The following is an 18760-nucleotide window of genomic DNA, read 5'->3' on the forward strand; positions in this document are numbered from 1 at the left end:
GTCCCAGGAAAAGGGCAGTGCTCTCCGGCAACGGGTATGCGGCTTCGCTCCACGGAAAAAGCAATAGACTCACAGCACCGCGCCACTTCCCCCTCTTCGCTTCAGAGCCCGTTAATGGGTTCCTTTGCGGATTGGGGGGGCGCTAAAAGTGCCCGCCGAGTCCCATGGTCACAGGCTTCATCCGCCTGTGATTTTTTAAAGGGTCCCCGCTTCGCCGTAGCGGAAACAACCCATTTCGCGCGGAGCTAGTCCCTCCAGTTCAGAGGGAGTCCGCCATTGCCGATGGCGCCACCCCGGAAGTCCTTGTTATCTTCTGATTTGTACTATTTATTACAGTATCTCCTGACTGTCTCAAGGAGAAACATTGCTTTATAGATGCATCTCCCAGATTAGCTCCAAATCACCTGGTATTCCCACCGAGGGCCAGCAAAATCCCAAAAATCTATGCTCCATAGGTCTGAGGACCTGCAAGTGAATGTATGAAATACAAGTGCACTGGAACTATTTGAACTGACACAGCTAAACATTATGGCTGTGATCCTAAATGTAATTAAGTGGAAGTAAATTCCAAGGAAATCAACATGACTCAAGTGCTTAGGGTTGAGACATATGGAAATGTTCTGCCAGGATTTTCTGTTCTATTTCTCACTAGCCTTATTTCTCTCCCTCCTATAGACCACCACTGCTTATTTTCTGACTCACTACAGAGCAGGCATCCATAGTATGCGCCAATATTCATGATGAAAGAGAGAAGTTACCAGAGATACCAACCAGAAAACAAAAAATTCAAATCTAGCCTGATTTCAAGGACAAGGACCCTAACCCATCTTCACCCAGGAATCTTGTTGGCTCAGCCCCATAGGAATGCCCATTATAATAAGATAAGCATTGCGAACGTGATTAATGTCCCCACACTGTATGACAGATTTGGTATATTTTGGGTCAGAGGAATGTGGGGCCCTTCAACTGGGGCCAATCTGCTGGAGTTCCCAGGTCCCTTAATAGTCTTGTGCATAGAGCCAAGAATAAAAACTCAGCCAGCTATCAGACTGAATCATTTCTGTCCATAGAGGACTATGGAGCTCAATCCAGTATTACCTGTCTGCTTGGAAGCATAAAACAGCCTGTGTCTGAGATCCGAAATACACCCAACAGAGACCTGCTAATCATTTCTAAATGCCTGCTGATCGTAGAGAGAAAAGGACTGGCACCAGGATCAGAAACTTTGACTTTCCTGCAGCTATTGACTTTACAACCAAGTAGGGAAATCCCAATCTCCCAAATGACCTCTGTATATTTCTCTCTTTAAATTGCTAGAGGGCATTGAGTAGAAAAGTAATAAATGGTAGGTCAAAAATGAGAAAGTTAAAGGAACAGTTGTAAGAAAAGTGTGTGTGTGTTTGTTTTAAGGATAATTCATTTTTTCTTTCCATGCTTGAGCACATACAGTACATAGGTTTGCCTCCTGATTATTTACAAAGGAAGTTCTAGCTCTAGATAATCATATTAAAAGTGGCAAAGAGAGGGGGAAGAATGAAGGAAGCATCTATGATCCCTTATCTGCAGTAAACTACTTAATTTCATCCTGGTCTAGTCTCAGGGAAACTCATCATCAGAGTTATATGACTGGATTGCTCATGACTCTATTATTGCAAAGAGATCAGTCTCCGAATGCATTATATAGGCTATTGCTGTGGCTCATTTAAGTCCATTTTCTACTTGGATGTATAATTTTAAAAAGCCAATGTAAGAGCAATGAATCTTTTGCTCTTCCTAATCTAACTTATCCAGTTTTGTCAAGTATGTTTTTACAATCACAGTCTGATTCTTTGTGGTCTAAACCACTGCCCCTCTTGGACTTGCTGATCGGAAGGTCTGTGGTTCGAATCTGTGCGATGGGGTGAGCTCCCATTGCTCTGCCCCAGTTCCTGCCAATCTAGCAGTTTGAAAGCACTCCAATGCCAGTAGATAAATAGGTACTGCTGTGGCAGGAAGGTAAACGGCGTTTACATGAGCTCCGGTTTCCGTCACGGTGTTCCATTGTGCCAGAACTGGTTTAGTTATGTTGGCCACATGACCCGGAAAGCTATCTGTGGACAAATGCCAGCTCCCTCAGCCTGAAAGTGAGATGAGCGCCACAATCCCAGTCACCTTTGACTGGACTTAACCATCCAGGGGTCCTTTACCTTTTTACCATATACACGGGTGTATCTTTGAAGGAATTTTGTGTAATATAGCACCAGAATATTCACTATATTTTTCTAATCATTTATTATAAAAAGCCACTGTACATAGGTTGTCTACAGATAAATAATTTCAACCTCAAGTTTTAAAATAACACTATTTTCAGTAAAAATTATCTGCAGCCGAGATCAATATTCAAACTGGAAATACAGAACATAGAATTTTCTGAATTTTCATGGTGCTGCGTTTGAAAATGAGGCAGAAGCCTCAATACATGGAAAATGCAGCCGCCCGACTGCTGACAAGTGTAAGGTGAACGGATCATAGAACAGCAATTCTGTACCAGTTACATTGGCTTGTTGTATGCTTCCAAGCTTAAGTCAAAGTGCTGGTTTTCACCTGCTTTTTATGGCCCAGGATGCCCATATATTAAGGAACACCTCTCTCAGAAAGTTCTAAACACCAGGAAGAACTTTCTGACAGTAAGAACTGTTCAACAGTGGAACAGACTCGCCCGGGAGGTGGTGGACTCTTGTAGGAGCTAACTCCTAGGGGCTGTGGGGGCTTCGGCCCCCACAATGAAATATTTGAGGGGGGCAGGCCCCCACAAAGTTGATGGGTATTCCCATTCATATGGGGTGTGTCAGATGGTAGTGGTGGTTGCTCGTGAGTAATCAGTCGGGACTCAGACCTGTCTTTTACAGGTTTTATTTTGGTGCAAAACTATTTATAGTGCAGAGCCACAAGTTAATGTCTGCCTCAATCGCTAGCAGAATCCGGGAGTGGTTGTTTCCGGGACTTCCCCCAACATAAGAGCTTCGTCACCCCCAGCCTTTTCCTTCCTTCTTTGCATTTTATACCTCTGCGCAGGGTGGGCAATGGAAGGAGAGTGCTTCCCTCCTGGCCGGCTTGGCCAGGAGCGGTGCTGAGGCTCCCAGCAGCATCCTCTGGTCCTTTCCCCTCTCCCCCACTGGAGGTGTGGCATTCCTCACCACAGGAAGAGGAACTGCTTCGCAAGATTTTCGGAGGTTCCCTGTAACCCAACTGCCCCTCTGCTTCCCTACTCTGTTCCGATGGCAGTACCCTGACAGGGTGTGTGTGAACTGCATCATGTGATTGATTATGCAGGGCGGGGCTTACCTGGGCCCTCACAATATTTTATTCAAGTTGGCATCGCTGTGGACCCTCCGTTCTTGGAGGTTTTAGGCAGAGGTTGGATGGCCACCCGGTTGAGATTCTTCCATTGCAGAGGGTTGGGCTAGACTATCCTCAAAGTCCTTTCCAACTCTACACTTCTTTGATTCTATGAATCTACGAACCCACGCAGACCCTTAGATCTTCATATGAGGGACTTCTCTGTATCCCTCTGCTGAGCGCAGTTCAAAGGGTCATAACAAGGGAGACGGCCTTTTCAGCTGAGGCTCCCCACCTGTGGAATGCTCTCCCCCACAGATGTTGGCCTGAAACTTTTAACGCCAGGCAAAAACTAACCTTTTCCCAAGCCAATGATGGACCAAATTGGTTAGGTTTTTTTAATATGCTTTCAAATTTTCAAGACACTGCAGGGTTGGTGGGGGGCTGCTTTGAATGATAAAAAGGTTAGTGCTTTATATGACTCCCCTTTTTATGGTAGAATGAATTTCTGTTTTTGAAAAAATGTAAGTCACTTGGAGACCTTCTTAGGTAACAAGTAACTAATATGTTCCAAAAATGATGATGATGGAAGGGGAATTAACCAAACAAAACAAAAAAACAGGGGACACATTGGGTGAGTGCAAGTGCCTTCTGCCCACAAAAGAACACTTCTGCGTCCAAGGTATGCCTCAGCTTCACAAAGTGAAAAAGAGTTGCCATGATGACACATCTTATAAACACAAATGCTATGATTATGTGCAAGAAACTTTGTGTAATGTTTGAAAGTGTGGTGAGTAGAAAAAAAGTAAACACTGGGATAATATTGTCCCTCTCATGTACAGAAAAGCTACAGAATCGAGTTTGGAAGCAGAATGAAAGTAAATTATCAAACCTTCATTTCTAGCACACGGGGGGCACCTAAATTGTGTAACTGGGTATTTGATTGATTGATATGGGAATTGATATTATAATTTGGTATTGATACAATGAGGCATATATTGGATTATTGTTATTGCAAATTAATAAAAAATATGTATATAAAAAAGAAAAGCTGCAAAATCCATAAGCATATGTAGTACAGTAAGTTACCCAAGGCACAATAGTGAGTCAGCATTATTGACCCAAACCCTAGTGTGCAACCCAGTAAAGTTGATACGATGGGCAGCAATGGCATGTATTGTGTAAACACAGATTACCAGGGTTGTGGACCCTACAGAAGCGTTAGACTGGTAACAGGGAGCGGCCGCCGAGACCACATAACACTGGTCCTGAAAGACCTACATTAGCTCCCAGTACGTTTCTGAGCACAATTCAAAGTGTTGGTGCTGACCTTTAAAGCCCTAAACGGCCTTGGCCCAATATACCTGAAGGGGCATCTCCACCCCCATCATTCAGCCCAAACACTGAGGTCCAGCTCCAAGGGCCTTCTGGCGGTTCCCTCACTGCGAGAAGTGAAGCTACAGGGAACCAGGCAGAGGGCCTTCTCGGTAGTGGCACCCGCCCTGTGGAACGCCCTCCCACCAGATGTCAAAAAGAACAGCAACTAGCTCCTTTGAGACTATTCTTCTTCAGTCAATGTTGTTGCCACAATGGCAATAGACTTTTAGAAGACATCTGAAGGCAGCCCTGTTTAGGGAAGCTTTTAATGTTTGATGGACTACTGTATTTTAATATTTTGTTGGAAGCCGCCCAGAGTGGCTGGGGAAACCCAGCCAGATGGGCAGGGTAAAAATATTATTATTATTATTATTATTATTATTATTATTATTATTATTATTATCAGCAAGTGCTATATAAGTCTGTCTTCAAGGATTTTCCTGTTGCAGTCTGTCATACCAAGGCCACCATGGGTGCTCCTAGCTCAGCAGATTCTTCAGCCAATGTGCCACGAAGGCTCTAAAAGGAAGCTTATTGGTCTTGGGTCCAATAATATAGCTCCTTTGAGACTATTCTTCTTCAGTCAATGTTGTTGCCACAATGGCAATACTTGGGGGATTTTTGTTGTAACAGCACATGACAACCACCTTGTGAAAGTAAGCAACATATATGTTTTCCAGAACATAATCCCTGTCGGTCTTTGTAAGTTACTGGTAGCGCTTAAGTATGTCCCACTCCAGACTGAAGGTCCATAACGTATCTGCCAACACTATCAAGCCACATTCTTACTTTGTAAAGGGCAAAATGCGGTTGGAAACTGCTAACCATTTTAAAAAACCACCAGTTAGTCGCCATTTAAAACACACACATACAAACAGAAAACATCTAAATTTAAAAATAAATAAATCTGTTTTTGAAATTATATTAGAGACACACCCTTTTATAACCCAAATGACAACTGCTAGGACGCTCCCTGGTTTAAAAATATGCTTTCGCTAATCATTTCCATGAGAATGTGAAAGAATTTGAATGAGATTTACTCCAGTGATACAAATGGCTCAATGTGCTACTAAGATTAAAAAGAAATAGAAAAAAATAGGACCAAGCCTATTTCCTCTTTTCTTCCATAAGTACTCTGTGATGCAAAGCACATATGGAGCTCATCACACCTAAATGTTTAGAAGAATAGAAATGAGAAGAAGGTAATTAAAATTAGGCTGTTCTAATGGCCTTGTGGGAAACTAGTACGAGCTAATATTGCATTTTGTTACAACAGAGACAGAGCAAAAATCCTAAGTATGAATAGGTCAAACTTGTTCCCCTTAGGGGAATGTATGTGGCCTTTCATTCCTTCATGCATTTCCCAAAATACAGCATCCTAAATATCAGCAACAGCACACCTCAACTAGGAACAATCCTGCCCAGGTACAGAACGGTGGATATGCTAGCTGTAGAATTCCTTTTCAAATTATATGCCCTGTGTTACAGGCATGTCCTCACAATGGCTTTTTGTTAACCTCCTTTGTAGTGTGCCTCTAGGAGTATGGAAAGTATCTTTGTAGATGCCAATGACGGAAAGCCAGCTATGCAGACGACTTGATGAATGCAACTCCTACAATGGTCCCATTAATTATGTATACTGCTGGCCTAACAATGAATGGATCTGTTGGAATAAAATATCTGATTTCCTGAACTAAATCACTTGAGTTGGATCCGGGCAAAGTTCCTACTGAAATCAAGGAGACCTAAGTTAGCCATGATTGCACATTGATTTCAACTAAGTGAAGCTATACGTAGATCCAACTAACTCTCTCATATACGTGTCCTTTCCATTTTATGAGCATTGCAGTAGAAAACAGTATTGATAACTCATTTGTACAAATCTACTGCCCCTAAGGCTCCAATCAGTGATCCTTATCCTAAATATTTTTGCTCATTTAATACTACTGAGTGAGAACACTAAGGTTAAATGCATTTAACGCATGGTTTTGTAATGCCCTTTCTTAATATGTACCGTATTTTTCGCTCTATAGGATGCACTTTTTCCCCTCCAAAAATTAAGGGGAAATGTGTGTGTGTCCTATGGAGCGAATGCAGGCTTCTTGGCTTCAGCGATAGCAATGCAAAGCCTCCCAAGCGCAGAGGGAGCGCTCCCTCCGCACTCCGGAGGCTCTCCCGGCTTCAGTGAAAGGAACCCAAAGCCTGCGGAGTGCAGCGGGAACTCGCGCTTCAGGGATAGAGCAAAAAATACGGTATTTATCCTTAGACTCATTTGACCTATTTTGTATTCAGGTCCCCCAAGTCAGCTCCTCAATCACCTCAACCCAAATACCCAAGGCATTACTGAAGATAACTGTGACTCACCTCTCCTTCTCTTGGCCATGGCCTCCCATTCTGCGTGTACTTGCTTTGATTCTGTCGTTTCTTTTGCCCTCCGTCAGCAAATTTGCACAGCAAAGGTTCTGTTGGGGCTGTGAAGAAAGGAAAAGCCAGGTCTGTATTAAGGCAAAAGGCAAAGGACCCCTGGACGGTTAAGTCCAATCAAAGGCAACTATGGGTGATAGCCACCAATAGCCACTAATATCAGTGGCTATTGGTAATTGGCTATATGGAAATGTCATATTCAGAAGCACTATGGTAGGGGACAAAACAGAGAAAGGCTTTTGCATGCCTGTGAGCTTCTTGGATGACCTGTAGGCCAAGTCAGAAAAAAAGTTACTAGACTACAAGGACCTTCAGTCCAAGGCAGCAAAGCTCTTCCTAGGTTGATAATAAAATTGCTCAACTGGAGTTGCAGGGTTAGCCATCTATTCTAGTTAAGACATTTGTGGCTGGCATTAGTTAAAGCCTAAACACTGCCGCTCTTTTCCCCCCTTTTTCTTTTTGGTGGGGAAAGAAGAGAGTAGACAAGCTTGTCTGAGTAATATGTTTTCACTCTTCCTCTGTGTATCTCAGCACCATGTGCTTACATATTTGAGTAAGTGAAATAAATACAAGGAGATCAAAGGAGGCTTTTGCCAAACAATCAAATTAGCTTAGTTCCCCCCATTAAATCCTTATAGCTTAAGACAGCTGGCAGATGACCTTCTTTATGCTCCCCAGCTGAGATCCCAGTCTTTCATCATAAAACAGTCAGCACAGCTAATGTACAACTGTTCAACGAATGTTCAAAAGGCTTCAGACCAAAAAAACAACTCCTAACATGCTGGCATGAAATAGTACTGAAAAAAAAAAACAAATTTATGAAAAAGACTGAGCCAGCATCCTTTCCCAATTCTTATTCTTCTTTTTTTAAAAAAAAAAAACAAATCAGAGATGTTTACTAATAAAATAAAAAATAAAAACATATTGATGAATGAACAAGAAATATCCTAAAAAAGGTTAGATGAGGTATGGCTACAGAGAAACTTAGTTACATATTTGGTGGTCATTTCCAAAGGTAATTTGATATTGGGCAAGAATCCTTAGCTGTATAAAACTCATCACAGAGTATATGATCCCCTTAAACCCACTTACAATTTTGTTGGATAACTTGGAGAAAGAATATTCCAAATACACAACATGAATAGGCATCTTGTTAACAGCAGCCAAATTTCAACCAGCTTACAACAGAGACTTGCCAACGTATAACTTATAATATATCTATGCAAATCAGAGTTCCTTTGCATCCTAATTTCCAGGATGATTTATTGGAGAAACGGCTCTCATTTCTGGTGACTGTAAAAAGGGATTTATAAAAGGACTGCTCGATTCAGTATTCTATTCCTTAAAAAATATAATCTGTTTAAAAGTTGTTGGTGAAGGTCATAGCAATTTGTAATATATGTTGTGCTAAGCTTTCAGTAAATTTGATCTCTGGTGACTCTGAATAGAGAATATGTAAGCAAAAATCGGTGGCTATGCTTGAAATGAGTGCTTAATGAAATGTTGGCTAATGCATTGTTATTTTGTAACTGCAAAATCTTTGAGTGGGGAGGGAGTGCATGTTTGTGTGTGCATATATGTATTATTTGAAAGATTATTGGCCAGTTATAGCCCATGGAGAAGGATGTGATGTTGTGCCACTCTATATTCCACTGATTGCATTAAAAAGCAGTGGATTTCAATATTTTCCATAAGGTGTGTTTGTGCATGAGCAAGTGGTTTGTTTTTATTTGGGGATTTCACTGAAAGTCATTGTGATAAACTGAATGCGGACAAGTACTACACATGTTGTACTAACAATCCCCAGATATATACAGTGGTACCTCTGGTTACGTACTTAATTCGTTCCGGAAGTCCGTTCTTAACCTGAAACTGTTCTTAACCTGAAGCACCACTTTAGCTAATGTGGCCTCCTGCTGCTGCTGCGCCGCCGCCACACGATTTCTGTTCTCATCCTGAAGCAAAGTTCTTAATCCGAGGTACTATTTCTGGGTAGCGGAGTCTGTAACCTGAAGCGTATGTAACCAGAGGTACCACTGTACACTTCACGCAACAGATTAATTATGTCAATGATGCAAGCTGACACAATAAGATGGTAATTTTTCAGTATTTATCTTTTCCTGTTTGGACCTCCAAGAGTGTGGGAATTTAGAAATATATGGCTCAAGTGAGTCCTTACATAGAAACAAGTACACTTGTACCTCGGGTTAAGTACTTAATTCGTTCCGGAGGTCCGTTCTTAACCTGAAACTGTTCTTAACCTGAAGCACCACTTTAGCTAATGGGGCCTCCTGCTGCCACCGCGCCGCTGGAGCACGATTTCTGTTCTTATCCTGAAGCAAAGTTCTTAACCTGAAACACTATTTCTGGGTTAGCCGAGTCTGTAACCTGAAGCGTATGTAACCTGAAGCGTATGTAACCCGAGGTACCACTGTAGCTATAAAGCTCCGATTTCACTGATGTCGTTGCAGAACTTAAAATCATCTTTCAGTGCCAATTTGCTGGTCACACCCCTAGGCAGGTTCGAGTTACAGAAAAATCACAGCTAAAAGACTCCTCAAAGAGCAATACAACAGCTGCTTTATGTTGATGCAGTAGTTAAGACAAAAGAATTATTAACGGATTGGTTTCTAATCAACTCTGCGATTCTATGAATTCCAGACAGGTCATGATTTCAAAACCAGTTGGCCAGAAGGAAGGATGGGAAGGTAGTAGCTCCAAGAGCGAAGGAAATGTCAGAAGACCCAAATGCAGGAAGTCAAGCCCCACAACTAAATGGGATGCTATATGCATATCTGCATTTAGCAGGCAGGTTTGCATCACCTTTGAGGCTCAATGTTCACAGGATGAGAGCAGGCGGAGAGGAGAAACTAACATAACGTAGAAATAATTTAAATGATACCCAACAGGTTTTACCTGAGAGTGTTTATCTTTTGTAGTAGTATAATAATAATAATAATAATAATAATAATAATAATAATAATAATAATTTATTTATACCCCACCCATCTGGCTGGGTTTCCCCAGCCACTCTGAGCGGCTTCCAACAAAACATTAAAATACAACAATTCATCAGATTTTAAAAGCTTCCCTAAACAGGGCTGCTTTCAGATGTTTTCTAAAAGTTGGATAGTTGTTAATTTCCTTGACATCTGAAGGGAGGGTGTTCCACAGGACAGGCGCCACTACCGAGAAGGCCCTCTGTCTCACTTCTTGCAGTGAAGGAACTGCCAGAAGGCCCTTGGAGCTGGACCTCAGTGTCTGGGCTGAATGATGGATGTGGAGATGCTCCTTTGGTTATACAGGACCCAGGCTCTCTTATTTTAATATAACATTTGTGTCCATATACTTTCCTTCTAAGGTTGAAACCTATGCTATACACATTAAAACATTGTTTTAAAATACGTTGTTGTTGTTGTTGTTGTTGTTGTTGGTACCCAACCCATCTGACGGGGTTGCCCCAGCCACTATGGGCGCTGAAGTCAACATAAAATGCAGCTGATGCCTATTTTACCTTCTTAGTGAAGTCTCCACCCCATTCCCCGCACCTCTGTGAAGGGTCTTGCCACATGAGTCTAATGGTTTTTCCACATCGTCACAAAAAAAGGGCTTGAAATAGCATGGAAACGATTGCTGACAGCTATAAGGCAAACTGGGTTTTTGTGCACCAGGCCAGTGTCATAAAGAAAAAGATATATCTATCCCGTTTCCAGATGTCTCTTACGCAAATAAACTCTGGCTGGAAAAGAAAATCTTAAAGATACAACTCTCTCATTTAGTATATTTGAGCTGGTCCTCTATTTTATATTTATTTATAGGCATTATTTATGTACCAGCCTCTCATAAAATATCAGGGTGGCACAGAGCAATATAAGCACATAGAAACCCATTAAAAGCAGTACAAAACAACCATTAAAATGAACGGCTCCTCAGTAATATTTTAAACAACTGCATAAGCCTGTCGGCATAAAAAAAGACTTCAAGAGGTGCCTCAAAGTCCAGATGCCTGCTGAATCTCTGCTGGAAGAGCGTTCCACAGCATGGGATGAGTGATACTGAATACCCAGTATACCCCTCTTGGCTGATCCTCTGCAATGAGGGTTATACAGACTGTCATTTTAGAGGAGAAAGGTGATTTAGAAAGAGCTGCTGCTTTGTTCGCATGGTTTTTCCGTGTGCGTGACTTTACTATACAATCAGATATATTGTGCTTCGCAGCTCCCAATGCCTGCGTTCCAACTATTCCAAATCCAGGTATCTTCTCACGCAACTGTTGGGTATTGTAAGACTCTTGGTGGGAGGGATTGTGAACCACGGTTGTCCCTCCAGCCAATATCTAACACCCTTTCCTCCTGCAGTGCTTGGATTCCTGACAGGCTATGTTCCATGGGTGAAGGGGGTGCCCTCTAGACTCTGTCTATATACTGCCAGCTTATCCCACAGGTAAATCCGAATGCATCTGTCCCCACAGAGTCCTGATTTCTAAGACTGAATATGCATCCTCAAATCCTCCAACTGTTCTTATTTTCCATGGACAGTCCCGGATTTACCGAAGCCGTCCTGATTTCTTATTTGATCCTGGAATATCCCGCTTTTCCTTAGGGAAGGCATGGCCAAACTTGGCCCTCCAGCTGTTTTTGGACTACAACTCCCATCATCCCTAGCTAACAGGACCAGTGGTCAGGGATGATGGGAATTGTAGTTCAAAAACAGCTGGAGGGCCAAGTTTGGCCATGCCTGCCTTAGGGTGTCCCTATTTTCACTGGAGAAATCTTGGAGGGTATGGAGTTATGTGACCTCCGAGCCACAGAGTTAAGTAACTTTACAACCTTTAGAAGACATCTGAGGGCAGCCCTGTATAGGAAAGTTGTTCAAATTTTTATTATGTTTTTATATATGTTGGAAGATGTCCAGAAATGTTGGAGGGTATGCCTCTCTCGCTTTGCCTCTTCCTTGTCTGTGTTATGGCCCTGACTGCAAACAGGAGCCAGGAGACTGAAGAGGAGGAAGCTGCTGAATCTGGATGACTGCCATTGCACAAGCCACAGAGGTAAAGAACCCAGGCCCTGGCTCTGAGCTGGAACCTGTCAGCCAAGAGACATTTCACCCTGCTCACACCAGTGTTCAAAACTCCCATTGTCCTAGGTGCATTTTGCGACAAGGAATTTCATAAGCGCAAGCAGTTTCTGAGCATCTTACTGCACCCAAGAATTCAAATTAAAACTGCAGAGTGGAAGGAAGGGAGGACCTTTTCCTGCCGCCCCACTTCCAGCCACTCTTTGAAGAATGGAGAACAGACCCTCTTAAGAATATTAGAGGGGAAGGCAGGGGAAGCATGGCTTTGGTTTTTTCCCCAGTCTTCAGCTGAAAACTAGACCATGGGAAAAATGAATATAAGATTTTAGCTGCAGCTCATTCATTTTCAGCTTTGTATTATTGTAATTAAAAAAGTGCGCTTAGACATTCCCTTGTTGCACCCATGTTGTTGTTTAGTCGTGTCCGACTCTTCGTGACCCCATGGACCAGAGCACCCCAGGCACTCCTGTCTTCCACTGCCTCCCGCACTTTGGTCAAACTCATGCTGGTAGCTTCAAGAACACTGTCCAACCATCTCATCCTCTGTTTTCCCCTTCTCCTTGTGCCCTCAATCTTTCCCAACTTCAGTGTCTTTTCCAGGAAGTCTTCTCTTCTCATGATGTGGCCAAAGTACTGGAGCCTCAGCTTCAGGATCTGTCCTTCCAGTGAGCACTCAGGGCTGATTTCCTTCAGAATGGATAGGTTTGATCTTCTTACAGTCCATGGGACTCTCAAGAGTCTCCTCCAGCACCATAATTCAAAAGCATCAATTCTTCGGCGATCAGCCTTCTTTATGGTCCAGCTCTCATTTCCATACATCACTACTGGGAAAACCATAGCTTTAACTATAAGGACCTTTGTCGGCAAGGTAATGTCTCTGCTTTTTAAGATGCTGTCTAGGTTTGTCATTGTTTTTCTCCCAAGAAGCAGGCGTCTTTTAATTTTGTGACTGCTGTCACCATCTGCAGCGATCATGGAACCCAAGAAAGTAAAATCTCTCACTGCCTCCATTTCTTCCCCTTCTATTTGCCAGGAGGTGATGGGACCAGTGGCCATGATCTTAGTTTCTTTTGATGTTGAGCTTCAGACCATATTTTGCACTCTCCTCTTTCACCCTCATTAAAAAGTTCTTTAATTCCTCCTCACTTTCTGCCATCAAGGTTGTGTTGCGCCCATAACTTAGGTTTAAGGTGCCATTTCGCTCCTAGCTTTCACATCTCAGTTTCTAACACTGACTCACACTACACTAGGAGCCTCGTACTCCCCAATGTAGGCAACACATAAGGTTAGAGCTGAATGAGAAGTGTATGAATGCTAAACATCATGCAAGAGAACTGCAAGAGAGGAAGTGGATGCTCTCTGGGCATGCAAGCCTGACCTAACATCTCATTTGAACTCAACTTTGTTAGAAAAAGCCTATATCTGAGCTTAGCTGAGGTCTCACACAACTGCATGCAAGGACGTCTCTCCTCATTAATCTGCAAAACCAGATGATGGATGCTGAGTTAAGAGGACCAAGAAAGAAGGTCAAAGTTGAAAAAAGATGTGGAAACACTATCCCAATAGAACAATGGCATTGAATGAATACTGTAATCACTACGTTCAAATTTAAGAAAAGAAGAAACAGCACATGTTTTGTTATGCGGTCAATACCAAAACAATTACATCCAAGTACACATTACAGCTTCTCTTATCATCCCGTAAATCATAAAGTGCTTCTTGGTACAACTCCAGACCTTACTGCAGATAGGAACAGGTAAACTGCGTGAGAATGAGTGTAAAGGAAAGACATTACCAAAAAGGAAGAGATAAAGCTAAATATGTAAAGCTGGACCAATTTGTGAAGCGATTTTGTGAACAATGCAAATTGTTTCTTCTGAATATTTAAAACAAGAGTTTTGCGAAGAGAGAAAATTTCTGTTCATCTGAACAGTTTGTAAAATCTTGCTGAGACGATGGAAATGAAGTTAAACTGTGTTGTTTGATTGTTTCTTTAACAGCAGATTTATGAAAATGAGGGTTATTAAACAGAATTAAGCCTTACATTAAAAGGCTTGTATGCATGCGTAGGGGAATACCAAGTGTGATAGGCACTCTGATTTAGTAAAGACTCTAGAAGTATAACAATCTTTTATCATTCCAAGACTGCAAACCTGAGCATATTTCTTTTGGGAGCATGTTGCATTGAGGTCAGTGTTACTTCCTCCAAGTGGTTTATATTCAAGATGCTGTATCACTGAGTGTGGCACCAGCCCCATGAAAGACTATAGCTTAAAAAATTATGCAGTTCCATATTCTATTACATTCTTAATATGTGTGCTGTTTATACCTAACGTATATCCTTGTGACCCAAGTCACTAATTTGGTATTTTACTTAAAAGCTATCTGAGATACAAAACCTTACCATATTTTTTCTTATTCATTTATTAATTCATTTTAAGCATTTAGATACTTAAATTATTTAAAATTTAGATACATTTAGATACGGGTATCAATCTCTCAAAATAATTTATGACATCTGGAAAGATACAATGGATACAATACAACAGAAGATCAGCACAGGAGAGCATTTTATAAGCCAGTTATGTCCAACTTCGTTAAAAGTGTGCCCCCCCCCCAAAAAAAATCAGCAGACACAGGAAAAGATAACAGAGACAAATGTTGGAGGTGGATCAAAGGGTAGAACTGGACAATTGTGATAGAAATAAGTCCCTTCCCCAGTATGAATTGCTGCTGGAGAAAAATGAGATACCTCAGAACCAAAATTGCAATGAAGCACTTTTGCAAGTATGGCAGAAATGATTTTGAGGGGACCTCTGAGAGTTTACAGACTGTTCTGTCTCTGCAACTGGGGTGAGGAACCTCAGTCCCTGGGCCTAATTTCACGCAGCCTTCAGCTATTTAGACATTTGAGGCCTGCCCTTGCTCGTCAGACTGCCCCCCTGAGAATCTCTTCCTAGTATCTTGGTGGTAACAGGGATGAAGCTGGCATATTGTGTCAGGAGAGATGATGGCAGAAATGTCCTAATACAGTGGTACCTCGGGTTACAGACGCTTCAGGTTACAGACTCCACTAACCCAGAAATAGTACCTCAGCTTAAGAACTTTGCTTCAAGATGAGAACAGAAATCGCGCGGTGGCAGTGCGGCGGCAGCGGGAGGCCCCATTGGCTAAAGTGGTACCTCAGGTTAAGAACAGTTTCAGGTTAAGAATGGACCTCCAGAACGAATTAAGTTCTTAACCCGAGGCACCATTGTACAGGGTATGAAAGTGGGTGTGAGAGTATCTATGTCCAAGAGAATATCTACGTCCAACACGTATTTCAGCGGTGTTGTCCTGAGGACCTAGAGTTTCAACCTTGTGCCTGGAAGAGTATCCCGAAATCTCACCAAATTCAATGGGAAGTCCGTGTTCTTAACTAGCAGCAAGATGTCAGCTAGCGCTGGGCGATATCTACTTTTCAAGATCGCGATATATCACCAGCTAAACATCATAGGTTACTGATGCATCGCGATGTCTGAAAAAAGGATGGAGCTATGTAGAGGCATTGGCTGGCTTCACAGATATTCCTGCGTCACGATTTTTGCTGGCACCTGCATTCTGTGATTTGCTGCCCCGTGCAGGAGGCAGCGGACAGCTGAGCCAACAGAGGTAACAGGGACTGCGGGAATTGAGCCAAGCATTGGCCGGCTTCATGGTTTTCCCCACACTGGTTTTTGCATAACACACACACACACACCAATATTCGTGATATATTCCCCTGTCAAAAATTTTGAAACATATCATGATATGGACTTCAAACCAGTTTTGGATGATATATTGCCCAGCCTTAAAGTCAGAATATAAACTCTATTGACAGTAGGTTCCATGAAAAAATTGTCCTGAAACTATATATTCCAGAGGTGTTTCACTGACTCCAGTGGAACATTAGATTAGCCAGGTTCAGTATTACAGCTTCTTAAAAACAAAACAACGGTTCCTTTGACCTCTTTTAGCAAAGTCATACCATCTTATTTGAATGAAAAATGATGCCATGTTATTTTACCATTATGCTATTATGGAACAGAAACAAAGTCAGCTTTCATCAAATGTACCAGCCGAATTTAAATGATTTCATGTACTTTAATTTACTGCAGAAGATCATATACCAATGGCCTGTGTTGCTTTCTAGTTCACGTCTAATGGAAGTAAAATAAGTCTCTAGTAAGAGGTGACCTACAAGCCCTTGTGGTCAGCCATTCTACCTCTCAGCAATGTCTTTAATGTTCCCCTGAATGGGGGGGGGACCTTGAAAATGCAAGCTTTTATGCCACAAGAAATACATCACTCTTGTTTTTTTTATCTTAAATCTATTTTCTCAGTTAATAGCTTTTGATATTGATCACTTTAGACATTACTATTATCCTATCAGGTATCATGTAGAACATGAACTGCTAATGCTTGAACTGACACAAGAAATTACTTTTGATTTTCCTATTATGGGCTATTTAAAAGATCCATTTAAAGAAAGCATTTCTATAAACAATAACATTGTCACATTTATTTCCTTTCTGTCTAGCATTACAGGAACTAGCATGGGTAAGATGAAAAACTCCCCCCCACCCAACACACATCTGTTTTCATTTCCCATAGAAATCAAGGCAAATCTTGGCAAACATCTTAGTCAATAAGCAGCCCCCCTTCTCCATATTTGCAATTGCTCTATTTTTTTCTTGCTAACTAAGACTGCTTGGGGCATTTTTCACCAGTGTTTCAGTATTTGTATAGGTAGGCGTTAGACAAAGCTTATGAAATCTAATATAAAATGAGGAAGGAATGAAAGGAGCACATAGTCTATCTATCTATCATCTATCTATCTATCTATCTATCTATCTATCTATCTATCTATCTATCTATCTATCATCTATCTATCTATCATCTATCATCTATCACCTATCTATCTATCTATCTATCTATCTATCTATCTATCTATCATCTATCTATTTAAAATTTGTATACTGCCCTTCATTCGAAGATCATAGGGTGGTTCACAACATAAAAATACAAAATGAGAACGCAAAATGCATGATAAAACCAAACCAAACGAATAAATCCCCTTCCACGGACATACTTTAAAGGCCAGGGAGAGCATTCCACAATTCACATTCATTAGCCAATCCTGAGCATTAAACAAAGTCTGTGATGTAGACTTCTCCACATTTTTTCCCTAGCTCTCCTACATACACACAGATGTTCCACCTCTGTTTGTAGACACTTCTATGTAATTAAACAATGCAGCCTCAATAAAGCAAGTGAGTGGGGAAACAGCACAAAACCCTAGCGGTGCATCAGCATATTTTCTGATAAGCTATCATGGTTTCTTACCTAAACCAAGGCCTATGAGGAGCAAGTATGGCTCTCTCTAGATGAACTGAATCACCAGAACAACAAAATAGCTGTGTTAGTTCAGTTATTAGAATGCTTGAAGTTTAAATTATGATAATTAAAAGAAGCATTTATTGGGGGGTGGGGAACAAGCAAGTGCTCTTTTACAGCACATTCTTAGTTCATAATATGACCCTCTTTTGCAGCTCTGGAGTGATTCACAAGGAAAAAAGTTTTACAATGAACACAATTATGCAACTGTTTATTTACACTACATTTCTCTGCTCTAGGCTTTTGTTGCCGTAGTTCAGATTCTTGACAGGTAGATTCCACCAGACATTGAGAACATTGTTTCATTTAACGTAGTTTGCAACACACACACACACACACACACACACCCCTTTCTAAAACCTTTTGCATTTCTACAAAAGGTGTGTCTCTGGCTAGAGAACTTATAGTGATCTATCAACAATGCCAGCTCTGTGGAATTGCAATTTATTCAGATGTCCTTCCCTGTATAGCAGAAAGAAATAACCTGACATGCTAACAGACAGGTTTCTATTTAAACAAAAAGAATGGGGGAAAGACTTTAAGAGATAGCCTCTTAAAAACAGGTTTTTGACTTCGCTCCTTGAATTCCCCTGACAAAAGTAATGAGTGAGGTGACAGGAAACCCAATATTAATTCTGCAAGTTCTAACTAGATGTGCAGGAGGGTCTAAGTGTAAGGAATGGAGCAGGAATGCACAGCAAATAGGCAATTATTTGGAGTAGAAGAATTCTATGCCTGATGATGAGCTGCCCATTTCTGCTGTCCGGTGCTGGTTCTACGGAGACTGTAATCTTGTATGGTGATGCCTGAATTCAATCTTAATGCCTGATATTGAGTGATGAGAAGCTACAGGGATTCTTGTGAGATTCACTGTTAATGGGTTTAACTCAATTGGTGCACCTGCCCTGGATATTTTATAAATATTCAGCCTAAGCTACGTGACGCGAATACCATCCTGTCACCATGCACAAGGCTGAACTCAGCCGTTTAACAAGGTGCTCGTTCCTCTGTCCTCTTGCCATTTTTGGTTCTGTTATTTCGCCCCTTCCACTAGAAACCTAAAAAGTCTCCACAGGGACCCAGCTTTCCTTGAAGAAAGAGAACAGCGGTACAAGAGCATTCGAAGGCCGACCATGAACTGCTGTAGGGG

The 18760-nt window shown here is 41.6% G+C and overlaps 1 protein-coding gene across 4 annotated transcripts in view; it reads right to left on the bottom strand.

Moving 5' to 3' along the window:
- The window catches only part of RBMS3 (RNA binding motif single stranded interacting protein 3), a gene marked incomplete at its 3' end in the record, with an annotated part of 470025 nt that overhangs the window by 85213 nt on the left and 366052 nt on the right, over window positions 1–18760 (bottom strand). For all 4 annotated transcript variants that reach the window (XM_083578126.1, XM_083578127.1, XM_083578125.1 and 1 more), the window contains exon 7: window positions 7060–7166. In XM_083578126.1, the coding sequence (XP_083434252.1) occupies window positions 7060–7166 (107 nt within the window). The remainder of the gene's footprint in view (window positions 1–7059; window positions 7167–18760) is intronic.

This window comes from Podarcis filfolensis (genome assembly GCF_964270895.1).
Source record: "Podarcis filfolensis genome assembly, chromosome: 12".
NCBI lineage: Eukaryota > Metazoa > Chordata > Lepidosauria > Squamata > Lacertidae > Podarcis > Podarcis filfolensis.